Here is a 14,863-nt window from a genome sequence, read left to right as displayed (position 1 = left end):
CTAAGTGGCTAAGTTACGCGTCCCGGTCGGTCACGGTTGTCAATAAAATAATTTTGAAAAGAAAAACAAAATTTTTGTCCATTTTGTTCTTCTTATTATAACTATATAAGGCTTTGTCTAGTTTACTTGTGTTTTAGTGAAGGCGCGTGGACGTTTTAAACAACTTTTCTTCAACATTCTGCTGGCATTGTAGCATCATCATCAGGAATTTGCAATTCTCTCCTGCGGCGGGGGAAGGTCATGAAACATGCCGGTGTGTTATTCATAATTTGAGTACGCTGGTCGCTCAGCGTGTTAACTCTGTTAACTTATCGAATTTTTATTCTGTCTGCCGCCCCGGTTATGCTTGTGCACAGCGCTTCTGAAAGGGAGAAGTTGAGACGTGTTTGTGCCGTGAAGTTCGTGTTGTGATCGTTCTCAAAATATGGGGATCGTCCACGCAAAGGTACGAGCACTTCGAAACTCGACTTACTTGATCGCGTTTTCTGCGAACTGTCCGAGTTTTATATTCGTTTGTGGAGATTGCACTTCATACAGTCTAGAGTCAAAATTTCGTGTTTCGATGTCGTTCCTGTGAGTGTTCAACGACCAAACACCTGAACGATTTCGTGATGATTGCAGTCATTCGAGAGGCCAGAGGAGAAGGAGGTACAAGTCCCTCTTGATCAAATAAAGGTGGGTGTGCGGGTTTTCCCTTCTGTGCCCCCGGCCTTACGGAAAGTTGTTGCTGCAGGCCCGTGTCGACACGGTGTTCATAGACGGAGTTATTCGTACGAAAGACGATATCCTCAAGAAAGCCGTGAACGACCTTTTTCTCGCCAAGGATTTCCAAGAGGTGAGTGCTGGGAACCAAACCAGAATACGTTACCGTCCGCGTGTAGGCTAAAAATTTTCGTGCTTTTTTTTGCAGGTAATATTAAAAACTCGTTATGTAAGAAAGCAGCTCGAAACGCTAGGGGCGTTTAAGCAAATCTCCGTGGTCATCGACACGAGTTCAGGTGAAATATCTTGATCTCCCTCTGAGCTTCAAACCCGTAACAGTGTGTCGGTGCCGGTGTTAATGCGACGAAGCGTTGCCTTTCTTGCAGGGCCGGATTCAAGCCCCAATGGTTTGGAAGTGACGTTCAAGGTTCAGGAGGTGAAACGCCTTGTAGGAGGCGTCAATACGCTCGTTGGTAATAACGAGGGAAGCATGGTAAGTACTCTATGGTCGCGCTCGTCTTTTGAAGAGCTACTGAACTCATTCTGAGGACCATGCTTCAGGTCATAGGTCTGAAGTTCCCGAACACCTGGGGCCGAGGAGAGTTCCTTCAGACGGAGTACCATTATGGCACCAAGCATTCCAGTGGATTCAACATCACTGTCAGCAAGCCGTTCCTGGGATGGCTGAATCCTCGGTGAGGCCTCGGATTGAAGTAATGAATGACTTCTCATGCCATGGTCATTTTTCTCATTTGCAGGATAACTGGAGCGATATTCCAACAAGCAGCAGATTTCACGTGGAGTGGTTTCCGGCAGCTTGATCGTGGCTTGCTTACGGAGCTTCTGGTATGCAGTTTGTTGTGAAGCTTGCTCGAATATTGGGGAGCTGTATCATTCACTTCGGAATGTGAACTTCTTGCAATCCCCAGCTTTTATTCCTTATCTGTGTTAATGCAGAGGAGGGTAAGTGCTTTTGGCATAAAAAAGTGCACCAATTGCTTAAACTCAAACCTCCAGATTAGTAAACTGTGACTGCGCAGTTGAAATGTTATTATTGAGAGCGAAAAGTATTGCGAGTTATAAACTCATGAGCGAAAGTGTTGAGGGATATTTTTCACACAGTCGTTAACACTGTTACCTTTGTAGAAAATGTGGTTCTGATCCTTTCGCTATATATTTACTTTTAGTTCGAGTCTACGCCTGGCGTGCACCACAGTCTTCGTTGGGAGGCCCTCTGGCGTGAACTGTCCTGCCTTGGGCCAGCAGTTCCTTTCATAGTCCGCGAAGAGATGGGGCATTCATTGAAGTCTTCCGTAAAGGTATGGACAAATTTACGCTATTCGTCTGTTAGCAGATGTCTGACACACTGCACGTATCTTCACCCTCCAAGCACATAGTGACGGTGGACAGAAGAGACAACTCCATTCTTCCAACTGAGGGGAGCTACTTCAGGTTGCACCAGGTAAGCATGAGTGGTGGCTCGACTCATTTTTCTGCATAAGAGTGCATGCCTGCCATGTTGGAAGTTCCTAGCTCTGGAAGCATGACATCACTTCGATGGTAGAACTGTTAAAAACATTTGTTTTCACGTCCATCTGACTTCAGTGCACTTGAGTAAAGAATTGCAGGAACAAATGGTGCATTTCACTGCAGTTGCTTCTGATAAGTAGATTTGGGCAAGGTTCTCTAAAGTGCTAACATGAATCTGATGTATCTTTCTTGCCAACCAGTGGAGGCCTAATATTAGCAAAAATATGGTAATTTCTTTGATTAAAACAAAAACTGAAATGTGAGAGACCTGTATACAGGGCACCCAACTTTCAGCAGTACCACATAGAGTTACCCTTTTCACTTGAACTGAGTTCTGTGTCCAGTGTTTTGTAAATGCTGCTCATAAGCATCAGTGATGTCATTTATGAGTCCTTCACGTCCCGCATCTGTTCAAGTAAACCTTACCTTATGGTGCCATTACGGTTTGTTGGCAAGTCAAAGAAATGAGACTGGTCTCCTCTAAGCGACATGCTACAAAAGAACTGAAAAATGAAGTGGTGCTAATTTAGTGCCAGTGCAAGAGTGGAAGAGCCAGCATGCCTTCTGCATTCATGGGATACTGTACCAATGTCCCCCAAAATGTCAAGTGTAACTCAGCTTACATATAGCCACGTAAAGTCGTTTTAAGTGCAGAAAGCAAACAAATCTTCATGGCAAGGAGTACGGTTGGGCTAGTTGGTAGGACATCATTATAATACTATAGCGCAAAGAACGGGAAATCATTATAATACTATAGCGCAAAGAACGGGTCTTTGTTTCCCATTCTTTGCGCTATAGTATTACAAATCTTCATGGGTTTGTGCTTAAAAAAAAAACGTTAGACTGTTCACATTGTACTTGTAAATTTTATTTGCTGCTTCCTTTCCTTCTCAGGAGCTTGCTGGCTTGGGAGGTGATGTTGGCTTTGTCAAGCATGAAGCGGAATTCCAACTCAACGTGCCAATAGCAAGGGATATTGTGAGTGCTTGTTATCGTATAGGCGCCCTCTTTGGGAGCAAAATAAATGTGTAGAGTAACCTTACTGCGAACACACTGATGGAGTGTTTCTCAAGGCACTCATACTTTTGCCCTAAAATCAATCACTGGAAAGTTTAATGAAGCAAGTCTCCTGCATTAACCACTTAATTAAAAAAATGCCAGTTCTTTCTCAGCAGGACTGGTGGCAGCATGCAGCCAGTTTCACTTATCCAAAGCTTTCCATAAAGCTTGTCTTTCTTCCTAAGGCTTGGTGTGGTAGGCTGTTGAAACCCCCATAATATTGACGATTATAATGTAGAACGGAAGGTTGTTTTGCCTACATCCCCCAAGCCCAGTTGACCATGGCAGAGTTTTTCTGTACTCCTTTTTGACCTGGTGAGCACATTTTCCCCCCATCACTTCATCTTCAGGCAGAATTGGTGCCAGGCTTAAACCTTTTAGGCATTCCGTGAATGGGAAGATGGGATGGCTTTAGAGGGGCGGCCATTGTGATAAGTTGTTGTGGCGAAACTGGCCGACGCAGGTGCTGCAAGGGAGCTGCATGGCTGGCCACATGATGGGCTTTGGGCACAACAAGACCTTCAGTATATGCGACCGCTTCTTCCTGGGCGGCCCCCTCAGTCTGCGGGGCTTCCAGCAGCGGGGCATCGGACCGCACCTGGACGGTGAGCGTTGGCCCTTTGTCGGACTCCTCCTCTTCTTGTACTGATCTCCAGAGTGCCTCTGACCTTGTGCGCCGCCTCCTGTGCTGTCCCTCTCCCCGCACGCAGGCCACTCGCTCGGAGGTGAGGCCTACTGGGCCAGCGGCCTGCACCTCTACACCCCGCTGCCTTTCCGGCCAGGCGAAGGGGGCCTCGGCGACTACTTTCGGACGCACGTCTTCGCCACCGCAGGGAATGTCGATGACTTCAAGTTCAGTGAGTAGCCCACCTCCCACATGGATCACTCGTGAGGCTGTGGAAATGTTTCAGCACTGAGATGCACACACTGCTGTGTTGTGTGCACCTCTCCTTGGTCTAAATGTGGGCCGTTCACCCTGCTGTATCAGAACACCAACTGGTACTTTGTTGGACTTGTTGAGGCTACCACTTTACTAAGGAATTGCCATTGAAGTTCCCTGGTGCGACACGTGAGCACTTATTCACAGCTAGTTTTTCTCTAGTTGTTACTATTTTTCTAAAGGTAATTTTTCCTCGGGGGATAGATTGTGCATCAAGTGGGGAAGCCCGAGGCTGATGATGGCAAACCCTCCTCCCTTTAGCCAACGACATGCAGCAGAACCTGGAGCTGGCCATGCGCAACCTGCGGTGGTCGGTGGGTGCGGGCATTGTGCTGTCCATCGGCCACATTGCCCGCTTTGAGCTCAACTACTGCCTGCCCATGAAGGCCAAGTCCGGGGACCGGTGAGTGCCAGCTGCCACGGGGGGCACTCGCTTTTATGAGGGGTAGGAGGACTGGAGCTACTGTCTTCACTGGGATCATCCGAGTTGGGCTAAAAAAACCACAATTTATGTGGCACCAACGTATTGGGAACATCCAAGTCGGTACCATCAACATTCATTGCATTTTATAATGGTACTAAAGTGGCTATACAAAATGTAAATAGTAAGCGCGTCATAGTTGACAGGCAAATGCTCTGTTGAATGGTATGCACAATGCATATCTTATTTTTAAGAGCTTTTGATAGAATAGCAGCAAAAGCATTATGCTTGGTGTAAGGAGTACTGACTTGCTTTTGAATTATCCTGTTGCATGATAAAGGTCAGGTATTTCTAATATCTGTGCAGAGCTGAAGCCAGTTTCACAGAATTCTTTTTGTGGCTGCTGGCCAAAGTTGACTCAAGCAGCACAGGACAGAAGTGGTTGGAAGTCAGTGGGAGAGGCCTTTGCCATGCAGTGGACCAGTGTAGGCTGTTGATGATGATGATGATGATGATGTGTTCTCTCGCAGGCTGAACCAAGGTCTGCAGTTCGGGATTGGAGTCTCCTTTTTGTAGCACTGCCAGCTGCTGTGATGCATTTTCTTTTTACTAGGCAAGTCTTTCTTTTCTTCCCTTGCCTCTTGCTGATCAGTTTGATCACTGTTCGTCTGAATTATGATTACTCTTCGTGTGTTTTCAGGTTTCAACTTGGAAGTACGGCAAACATTTCTATGCCCAGCGAATTCGCATTGTGAATTGCACGCACAGGAGGTATCTCCGCCTGCTTTTAGGACAATAATGTACTATTTGTTAATAGTTCTTTTTGTTTCGATCGCTGCAATTCTTGATCATCGATTTTCAATAAAATGACGGAATTGAAGACTGCTCACTTTCTTTTCCACATACCTTTAGTACAATGTTTAATCTCAATAAAGGGATGGAACTGCAAGCTTCCCATTTTGCCATGCTGAGAAAAAGCGGGCAATGCAATCCCACTGTTCATGTATTATTGACACCTGTCAGCTACTTGAAAGTTAGTGCAGGTTCCTGCTATGGACGAACGGAGCAGTATGATGATTTTAAAAGTTTGCAACAAGTGTTCACTTTTCACGCTTGAAATAAAGGCAGCTGTACACGTAAAAGAAAAGACTACTGTACAACTTTTAGTTCGGTGAAAGAAGATAGCAGCAGTATGTTACTCAATGTACCATTGACACAAACATTGGAAACATGCCGTGATGCAAGTCTGCGAAAGTGGCGATTTCAGAATTGTCAGCTGGTGCGAAATCTTCATGTGTGGCGGAAGGCTGGGATATTGGGGTGCAAAGGTAGGCACGCATACCTTCGTTTTTGAAGAGCATGGTTATCGTGTGCGTGTAAGGTGTGCGATCATAAAAAAAAATTTGATCTGCTGGCAGGTGGCGTAAGAACCCGGCACTGTTGCTCATGTGTTCCTGACTGTTCGTGTTAACAGGTGTCACATAATCAAACATGTTGCCAAGGATAACTGTTTTGCTGTGCTGAAGCATTTCAGTGAGTGCATCAAATACACGAGCGCACTGCCAAGTGCTATTTACTCGTGTTGCTCGTTACATGGAGAAGTTAGCGACTGGAAAAATGCTCAAATGCAGACTGTGCGAGAAATAGGGTTACCTAATCTTGTTGCAATAAGAATCACCGAGGCAGCACCCCGCTCTCGTGTTGACCACATTTTTTCCAACATAACTTACCAGATACAGTAAAACCTCGTTACAAGAGACACTTGGTTATAAGAGACATTTGAATGAAGGCGGTTTGGTTGGTTTTCCTATGTTCGCCATGTTAGCAACATTGCATACAAGAGACACGTTTTTTGGTTCCCTTGAGTGTCTCAACGAGGTTTTACTGTACAATGATAATTACTGCAATAATACAAGTAATGCCTGTTATGGTTACTCTATATAACTTATGCGTCATTTTCGTGGAACCTGGGACAATTCTGTTATACCCTTTTAACCCTTCGAGGGTTAAATTAAAAAAAAAAAAAAACCTTTACAGATGGTCAAATTACTTTACGGTGATAAACAAGCTAAGAGGAGTGCCAATATACATAGATAGAAATCAACTTCTGCTGCCCCTGCAAGATAAAAATCAAGTTTTGCACACCTCCGTTGTGACCACGCGGCGAAACTGACACCACTAAAGGGTGTCGACGCAGATAGCGTGACGCGCTGAAGCTAGAGTGTTCTGTTTATTTCTGCGAGAAGGTAGCACAATGAAATTTTGAACGCTTCTTGTAAGTCCTAGGACGTGGCAGTACTTCCCAGTGGGCATGCATTGCCATTATGGTGTGAAATTTCAAACGGATGGTCGAAGCCATATTCTATGGCAAAGACCTTGCGGGACAGAAAACTGCTGTCGTACATATATGGCAAAAACCCTCAGAGGGTAATGTTGACCCGCTTGCGTGTTTAACCGAGTTTCATCACAAACCATCAAACTTGATTGGAAGGATCAACTGCCAAAGTTGGAAGCACTAACGTAGCATATCAGGGTGCCGGTCACCCTACGTTACAGCATAATTTTTTGCAAAGTAAGACTCGAGATGTCAACCAAGTTCACACTGTGAGGAATGATGACTTTATTTCCAGGAGATGAGGGCATGTTTGTGAGGTCATACAACACACTAAAACTTGAACTCCTTATACTTCTTCGCTGCCTTCGTGGTGTCCTGCTGTTGCTTTTTCCTTTTGTTCTGAAAATGGAAAATGCACGCTCTTGTCAGGTAAAATAGAATGCAACGCAACTGCAGCGGGCACATCTGGGACTGGCAACCACACTGTACAGCAACACTACATTTCTCCCACCAGAATAACAGCATGCATTTAAATGCCACAAAAGGGAGAACAAAACTGCCAGAAACAATTAACTTTGTTACGGCATTTCCAGCAACACTGACAGCCACTGTGCACAAGCAGACATGTCAATGCAGCTATACTAAAGGTCGGGGTTGAAGAGGCCATGAAGGCAAAATACAAGTTTGGTTTATTAGAAAGACTGCTTGGTCTAGATAACAGTGATACCAATTTTATCGCAAGCTTCAAACAAGCAATCGAGTTAAAGGGGCAGATGGGTCTCTGGGGCCGAAAAACGGTCAAAAATTTGTTTTCTGGAAAATGGCATTTGCGGCATCCACGTCCATTTTTCTATCAGTCTGCAAATTTTCTCATCATAAGGCACCGTATTTTATTTTAAGGGGGGACACTGGTCTTAAAACAGCCTCTTTTAATTTTCTAGTGAACTTTGTAAAACTTGTCAGCCTTGCTGCTTTTCTCCCACTGATTTCAGATATGCCATTATTTTCTCAGTAGGTCAATTAGTTCCCAAGATAATTAGCACTAATTAGCCATTTTTAGTCAAGCAATAGACAAACCAGTGTTGGTCATAAAACTGTAATCTTTATATTTTCCAATACTATGAACCCTGGTGAGTGCAATAATCGAAGCAGTTTTTTGATGCATCGCTTGGAACTAATTTTAAAGCCCATTAAACTTTGGTAGCACCAGTGGCAAGGAGCCATTTTGAGTGCCCGTTTCAAACACCAAAGTTTAACGAACTGTAAAATTAGTTCCAAGCGATGCATCAAAAAACTGCTTCGATTATTGCACTCACCAGGGTTCATAGTATTGGAAAATATAAAGATTACAGTTTTATGACCAACACTGGTTTGTCTATTGCTTGACTAAAAATGGCTAATTAGCGCTAATTATTTTGGGAACTAATTGACCTACTGAGAAAATAATGGCATATCTGAAATCAGTGGGAGAAAAGCAGCAAGACTGACAAGTTTCACAAAGGTTGCTTGAAAATTAAAAGAAATTATTTTAAGACCAGTGTCCCCCTTAAATAGCATTTTAAAGTGCACCCTACAGCTCAGTTCACACAGAATTCGATGGTGAAATGGCACTTTTCTAGCAACAAAAAGCTAGCATTTCGTCCTCGGATATCTCGGCACCCATAGCAGGTACAACTGTAATATTTTTTTTTTTTGCTTTTGATATATAAATGTGTGGAGAATAGAACGCTGAAAACAAATTTTTCAAATGGAGGCTTTGGAAAATTATTAGTGTTCAACTGACACCACCTTTGAGCCATTTCTGGCTGAGCACAGGGTGAGTGAAGTTAAAGTGTGTTGTAATGACCAGAAATAGCTAAATAAAAAAAATTCTTCCAACGTTGTATTCTAGAGTAATTGGTCTGCCCAGCCATGGGGTAACTACCATTCTGTATGGAGTGGCTATTTTGTAATTGTGACCCAAAATAATGGAAATTAATCATTAATTATCTCAAAAAATAATCAACTTGCTTAACATCTAATAGCACATTTAAAATCAACACAAAAAACCCCACAATGCTGTGCAGTTTCATTAAAATTCGTTCGTAAATTTAAAAAATAGCTCTACGACCAGTCTGCCCCCTTACCACTCCAACAATTATATTTTTAGTGCTGGCCCATATGACGTCACTCCTGCCCACAGCACGTCACTGCAGCACAAACTATGAAAGTATTCCAAGAGTTCTAGTGCCTTTTCGGTATAGCACGTCTTCTGCTGCTGGAATGGAGCTGAGTGAGGTACTGAAGCCCAGTTCGAAATAAAAGTTCTATTGTATAACATGCAGGCTATGTCCCAAGTTTGTTTAGCTGATTGACATGCCTTTTTTTTAAGAAAATTACATTTGAAGTTGCCGCACTCCTCTCGCAAGTAAATATGTGTCACTAGTGCTTTCCTTGGAAAAACGTTACACTATATTTGCAGTTGTAAAAAGTGCAATGGCTGCTAGGCAACCAATACGACCACTTTAATCTGCATACTTGCTCGATAGCTGGCAATGAACTACCTCCGGTGCATCACAAGGATGACTGAAAATTCTCTGACATGGCTGAACAAGTCTAATGGGGTGAAAGCTGTAGAAAGTACCTTGACAAACTATCCAAGCTCACTTGACCATGCTGATAAGGCTACTCATGCACCGGTACTACTCTCTCAATACTTTTGCAGGAAGGACTTTTTTTTTTTCTGACTGAAAGCGCACATAATCAAGACTGCCCTCTTTTTTAGTACACATTCAGTCAATTTTACTATATGGTTGTGAGCGGTGGGCCGGGGAGTGTTCCCACCTAATATTCCCGTCCTGGTTTTTCAGGGAACCACAAAAAAACAAACAAACGGGGACAGTGTATGGTACAATCCAAACACGCACTGAACAAGTTACGCCGAGAGCTGAGTTTCCAGCATGCAAATGCCAAGTGTAGCAACCGGAAACACATCGAACAGGTTCTACTGCGCACACATTGCTGAACGCTGCCGAGTCTGAAACAGCTCCACGCACCTTCTGCCTGGCAGCATGCTCAGCCACCATGTCGCTGAGGTCCTCCTTGGCGAGGTGCGACTGCTGCTCGCGCAGAGTCTGCTCGTAACGGGCCGCCATGGCCGCCGAGTCCATCTCCAGCTCACTCGGGTCCAGGGCAATCTCCACGCCGCCGGGACGCTCCGACACCGAGGTGGTGCCCGCTCCCGGCACGGGCATCTTGGGACCCTTGGCCATCGCCTGCAAACGGGGCAAGGTGCAGCAGCTCGACAAGGGGTCGCAACTCCTCCCAATGTCCCCTCACTACACGGCTACCCACGGTGGCCCCAATTGTAGCCACACAAAATAATTGTGACACCTGGTCACGGGCATCGTCAGCATTTTGCCTTGAGGAGGGGTGAGGAGAAAGAAGGAGCGGCTGAGGAGCCAGGAATTACTCTGGGTTGGCTGGGGGAGGGGTCCAGTGCCCCTCTTTTGCATCCCCCTGCTGACGCCCACGCACCTGGTGTGTCAAACCACAAACGTGGAGGGTCTTGCAGCACAGAGCGCCAAGATTTTCAAAGGCCACCCTGCCGTCGGCATGGGCATGTGAAGGGGATGAGTAGATAAAATTAAAAAAAAAAAAAGATTGCACATCACTATGATGACTTTTGAGGCATCATGGACTTTTGGCGTATAGTGCAGGTCGTCGATCACGGTTGTGCACGTAGACGCACTTTTGAACAGTTAGCCCACCTGCAAAATTAAAACTTGCCCTCAACTTCTCACTACTTCTAAGCCACCAGCAGTATTTTTATTGCACGGCAACAAGTTGCGAGATCTCGTGTATAGTCTCCCTTGAACACCTGTGCTTCCCTGGCAAAAATGATAGCACACTGCTCTTATACAAATGAGTAGATGCTTGTTTCTAGCAAACCCATAGGGAAATGGAAGGAAATCGTGAATTGGGCTGCCGTGGTTAACTGAAATAAGGACACTCACTGTCAACTTTAGCCACTTAATGCACAACTGACATTATGTCAGATTTGCAGATGATGTTGCCTTGGTAAGTAACTCGATGATAGTTTTTTGTTTAATGGCGCAAGGCCGACGAGGGCAAAGAGCGCCAGAGAAGTTATTTAATGAAAAGAAGTGATTACCACAAAAGGTAGGTATAAAACGTGTAAACTGGACATAGTAAGATCAATAAAGATGATGGTGATGGCTGGTGTATAGGGCCAGATTTCATGATGCGTGATAGGAAATGAGGTTTAAAAACTTGACGTCTGACAAATATTTAAAAACGCGTTTCACAGAAACCATGGCATCGTCACCTAGAAACAGGGATGGGTGTAGGGGAATATGTTGTCTGTACAGTTGTCTGAAGTGTTTGTGTCGTGTTGTGTCAAGTGCCTTGCATTGTATGAGTATGTGGACTACGGATAGGCCCTCCCCACACCTGCTACACAGGGGTCTTGGAGATCCCGTGAGCAGGTGCGAGTGCGTCACATGTGTATGGCCTATCCGTAATCTGGCTAAGGTAACTTCAATGTGCCTGTTGTGTGAGTCAGTTGTGTATTGTCCCAAGTGTGGTTTTATTACGTGTAGTTTGTTGTCTGTCTGTTCGCTCCAGTCTGCTTGCCAAGTTTTACGGAGTTGTTGTCTAATGTGTGGCTTGAGGTCTGTGTACGGTAGTGTTGCCATGTCTACTGTGTTTCGGAGTGCAGCATTGGCGGCCATTTCATCCGCCACTTCATTACCGTCAATGCCAGAATGGCCTGGCACCCAACACACAGTCACCCCAAGGTTTGAGGAATAAGCTACCATAATTGTTTTGAAAACAAGATTAATGACATGGTTTTTTGATGACTTTCCGGATGATAATGCACGGACGACGCTCAACGAATCTGTATAAATGACGGATGTAGGAATACGATGTTCAACTATGTGACTTACAACAAGAAATATGCCATATCCTTCTGCCGTAAAAATGCTTGTATTAACATTCATTGTTCTACATGCTTCAAAATTGGGCCCATGCGCAGCACAAGACACCGCAGTGGACGTTTTAGATGCATCGCTGTAAAACTCTGCAGCCTTGTATTTATCCTGTATATACATGAAATGCTGCAAAATCCCACTTTTTGGTGTCCTGTTCTTATTGTATTTTAAGAAAGACAAGTCACATGCAACAGGACGAAGATGCCATGGTGCTACAAGATCGGTGATAGATGACTTGAATGTGTCTACAAAGGAGACCTCATGAATAGTGACCTCGTCCCTTACTCTGAGCGAGAAGGGCACAGGAATGGATGGGCGATTTAAAAAGAGCTTTGATGTGGATGTATCATTAAAAACCGGTTTAAAAGGATGGTTGTCCATTGATGAAATTTTAGAGGCATATAACAAGTCAACATAGGTTCGCTGGTGTGATGAGCACCATTTGTCACACTCTGCGTAAAGACTCTGTACAGGGCTCGTACGGAATGCGCCACAAGAGAGGCGAAGCCCCAAGTGAAGCACTGGGTCGAGCATTTTAAGTGCCGTTTTAGTGGCTGACCCATACACAACACTCCCATAGTCCAATCTAGACCCCACTAGGCTTCTGAAAATACGTAACAGGAGTTGCTTATCCGTTCCATACGACTGGTGGGACAAGATTTTAAGAATGTTGAGAGCCTTTAGACATTTGTTTCAATTGTTTAATGTGAGGGATGAACGTAAGCCTTTCATCCAACACCACCCTTAAAAACTTGTGTTCCTTCCTCACAGGAATCGATACGCCATTAAGGATAATGTCTGGGTCCGGATGGATCCCACGCCTCCTGGAGAAGACAACACAGGTGCTTTTTTCTGGGTTAAGTTTAAAACCGTTCTTGTCTGCCCAGCTGACAAGTTTTTTGACACCGAGCTGGACTTGACGCTCACAGATGGACATATTACATGATTTAAAAGATACCTGGATGTCGTCTACATACATTGAATAAAAAATTGTAGGTGGCAGTGCCTTCCCAAGGGAGTTCATCTTAACTATGAACAGAGTGCAGCTTAGCACTCCACCTTGCGGAACGCCGTTTTCTTGCACATGAACTCTTGAGAATGCGCTACCTACTCTCACGCGAAACGTTCTTTCGGACAAATAACTAGCAAGGGTGTTGAGCATATGGCCCGAAACAACGAAAGACTTTAGGTCACAGAGGATCCCGTAACGCCAAGCGGTGTCATAGGCCTTCTCAAGGTCAAAAAATACCGTTGTGCAAAACTGCTTGTGAATGAAGGCGTCCTTTATATAGGACTCGAGCGCGACGAGTTGGTCGTTGGTGGACCGCCCCGCCCTGAAGCCTGCCTGGCAGCTCTCGAGAAGACCATTGTACTCAAGAAAGTACATGAGTCTCCTGTTTATCATCTTCTCGAGGAGCTTGCACAGGCAGCTTGTGAGGGCGATGGGCCGATAGCTAGCGGGAGAGGAAGGGTCCTTTCCTTCCTTCAGGAAAGCCACTACTATGGCCTCTCTCCAAGAGCGAGGAATGTGCCCCGAAAGCCATATGTTGTTGTATAGATGTAAGAGTGTTTCAAGAGTGTCTGGGTGTAGGTGTTGTATCATGGTGTATGTGATTTTGTCTGCACCTGGAGCTGAAGGCTTACATGCGTTCAGAGCAACCTTCAGCTCATGAATTGAAAAAGGAGAATTGTAAGAAGTGTCCGACTTGTTGTTATCACGCAGGGACTTCTTTTCTACAGATGTCTTGTGTTTCATGAAAGTTTTTGTGTAGTGTGCTGAACTGGACACGTGTTCGAAGTGTTGTGCAAGTGTGTTAGCCTGGTCTTCCAGTGTGTCCCCTGTTGTACTAACAAGGGGCAGGCTGTGTGTCTGTTGTCCTTTTAGTTTTCGTATTCGTGTCCAGACTTTGTGTGTGTCGGTGTATGAGTTGATGGAAGTGAGGAAGGTGCGCCAACTCTCCCTTTTCACCTCACGACGCACTCGCTTCCCAAGAGCCTTTGCCCGTTTAAACGAAATGAGGTTATCTGACGTGGGGTACCGGCGAAGGACACCCCACGCCTTGTTCTGGGCCTCTCGCGCCCGCCTGCAGTCCTCGTTCCACCAGGGCCTCCTTGGGTTGCGGGACGCACTGGAGGCCTGGGGCATGGACTTTTCGGCGGCGTCGACTATGTGCGCCGTGACGAGTTGGGCTGCTTCCTCCACGTGTAGGTGTTTTATTGTTGTGTGGTGTAGTTTAGATGTTTCTGTGAAGTACTCCAGTTTGCTTTTGATTCATTAAACCTGTTATGGGAAGATGGACTGCATGGGCCTTTACCTATGTAAGTTAGGGAAGTGGGGAAGTGGTCACTACCATATGGGCCTGTGCCCACACCCCACTCAAGACATGAAAAGAGAATTGCAGAACCAATAGCCAAGTCGAGATGTGAGTACGTATTATGTCCTAAGTTATGGTATGTAGGCTGTTTTTGGTTGAAAAGGCATGCTCCTGAAGATGTAAGAAATTTCTCTATCAGGCGACCTCGGGCATCCGTTCTGGAGGAGCCCCAAAGAGAGTTGTGCGCATTAAGGTCGCCTGTTAGGATGTATGGTTCGGGCAGCTGGTCGACCAGCGCCTCGAAATCAGAGCTCAAAAGTGCATGATCAGGAGGAATGTAAATGGAGCACACCGTTACCAACCTATTAAATATTATTGTTCGAATTGCTACAGCCTCGAGGACAGTGTTCAGAGGGATAGGGTGGCAGGCTAAGGATTTCCGGGCGACAATTGCCACACCTCCTGAAGAGCGTGTGCAGCCAACCCTGTCCTTTCTGAATACCATGTACCTATTTAAGAAATTTGTCTGTTTGGAATTGAGGTGAGTCTCTTGGAGACACATGAGAC

General features: G+C 45.2%; 2 protein-coding genes across 5 annotated transcripts in view; one reads left to right on the top strand and one right to left on the bottom strand.

The window, feature by feature from the left end:
• The first annotated feature begins 202 nt into the window (after positions 1-202).
• On the top strand, positions 203-5,532 carry LOC144174251 (sorting and assembly machinery component 50 homolog A). Of its 2 annotated transcripts, XM_077702840.1 has the most exons (16): positions 203-253; positions 357-445; positions 622-675; positions 734-835; positions 911-998; positions 1,089-1,195; positions 1,264-1,397; positions 1,461-1,548; positions 1,890-2,021; positions 2,093-2,164; positions 3,127-3,210; positions 3,755-3,896; positions 4,002-4,148; positions 4,493-4,634; positions 5,183-5,265; positions 5,353-5,532. In XM_077702840.1, the coding sequence occupies exons 2-15, from the start codon at positions 425-427 to the stop codon at positions 5,226-5,228; spliced, it is 1,359 nt and encodes a 452-aa protein (XP_077558966.1). In that variant the 5' UTR covers positions 203-253; positions 357-424; the 3' UTR covers positions 5,229-5,265; positions 5,353-5,532. The 2 variants fall into 2 exon arrangements, with proteins under 2 accessions (XP_077558966.1, XP_077558965.1); XM_077702839.1 differs by having other exon boundaries at positions 212-445.
• Positions 5,533-7,248: 1,716 nt separating this feature from the next.
• LOC144174250 (splicing factor 3B subunit 2-like) overlaps positions 7,249-14,863 on the bottom strand; it is a 53,652-nt gene continuing 46,037 nt past the window's right edge. For all 3 annotated transcript variants that reach the window (XM_077702837.1, XM_077702836.1, XM_077702838.1), the window contains 2 exons: positions 10,023-10,241; positions 7,249-7,386 (listed from right to left, as the gene is read on the bottom strand). In XM_077702837.1, the coding sequence (XP_077558963.1) occupies positions 7,318-7,386; positions 10,023-10,241 (288 nt within the window). In that variant the 3' untranslated portion in view covers positions 7,249-7,317. The remainder of the gene's footprint in view (positions 7,387-10,022; positions 10,242-14,863) is intronic.

This window comes from Haemaphysalis longicornis, unplaced genomic scaffold, assembly GCF_048455015.1.
Source record: "Haemaphysalis longicornis isolate Haplotype H1 unplaced genomic scaffold, Haemaphysalis longicornis Haplotype H1 scaffold_3, whole genome shotgun sequence".
Lineage (NCBI taxonomy): Eukaryota > Metazoa > Arthropoda > Arachnida > Ixodida > Ixodidae > Haemaphysalis > Haemaphysalis longicornis.
Note: the sequence above shows the minus strand (reverse complement) of the source record. Positions and strands in the feature narration are given on the sequence as shown.

Coding starts and splice junctions, on each gene's coding strand:
- LOC144174251 (XM_077702840.1), top strand. CDS start 425: ATGGGGATCGTCCACGCAAAG. Junction 2,022..2,092: donor CATTGAAGTCTTCCGTAAAG/GTATGGACAAAT, acceptor TCACCCTCCAAG/CACATAGTGACGGTGGACAG. Junction 4,149..4,492: donor TGTCGATGACTTCAAGTTCA/GTGAGTAGCCCA, acceptor TCCTCCCTTTAG/CCAACGACATGCAGCAGAAC.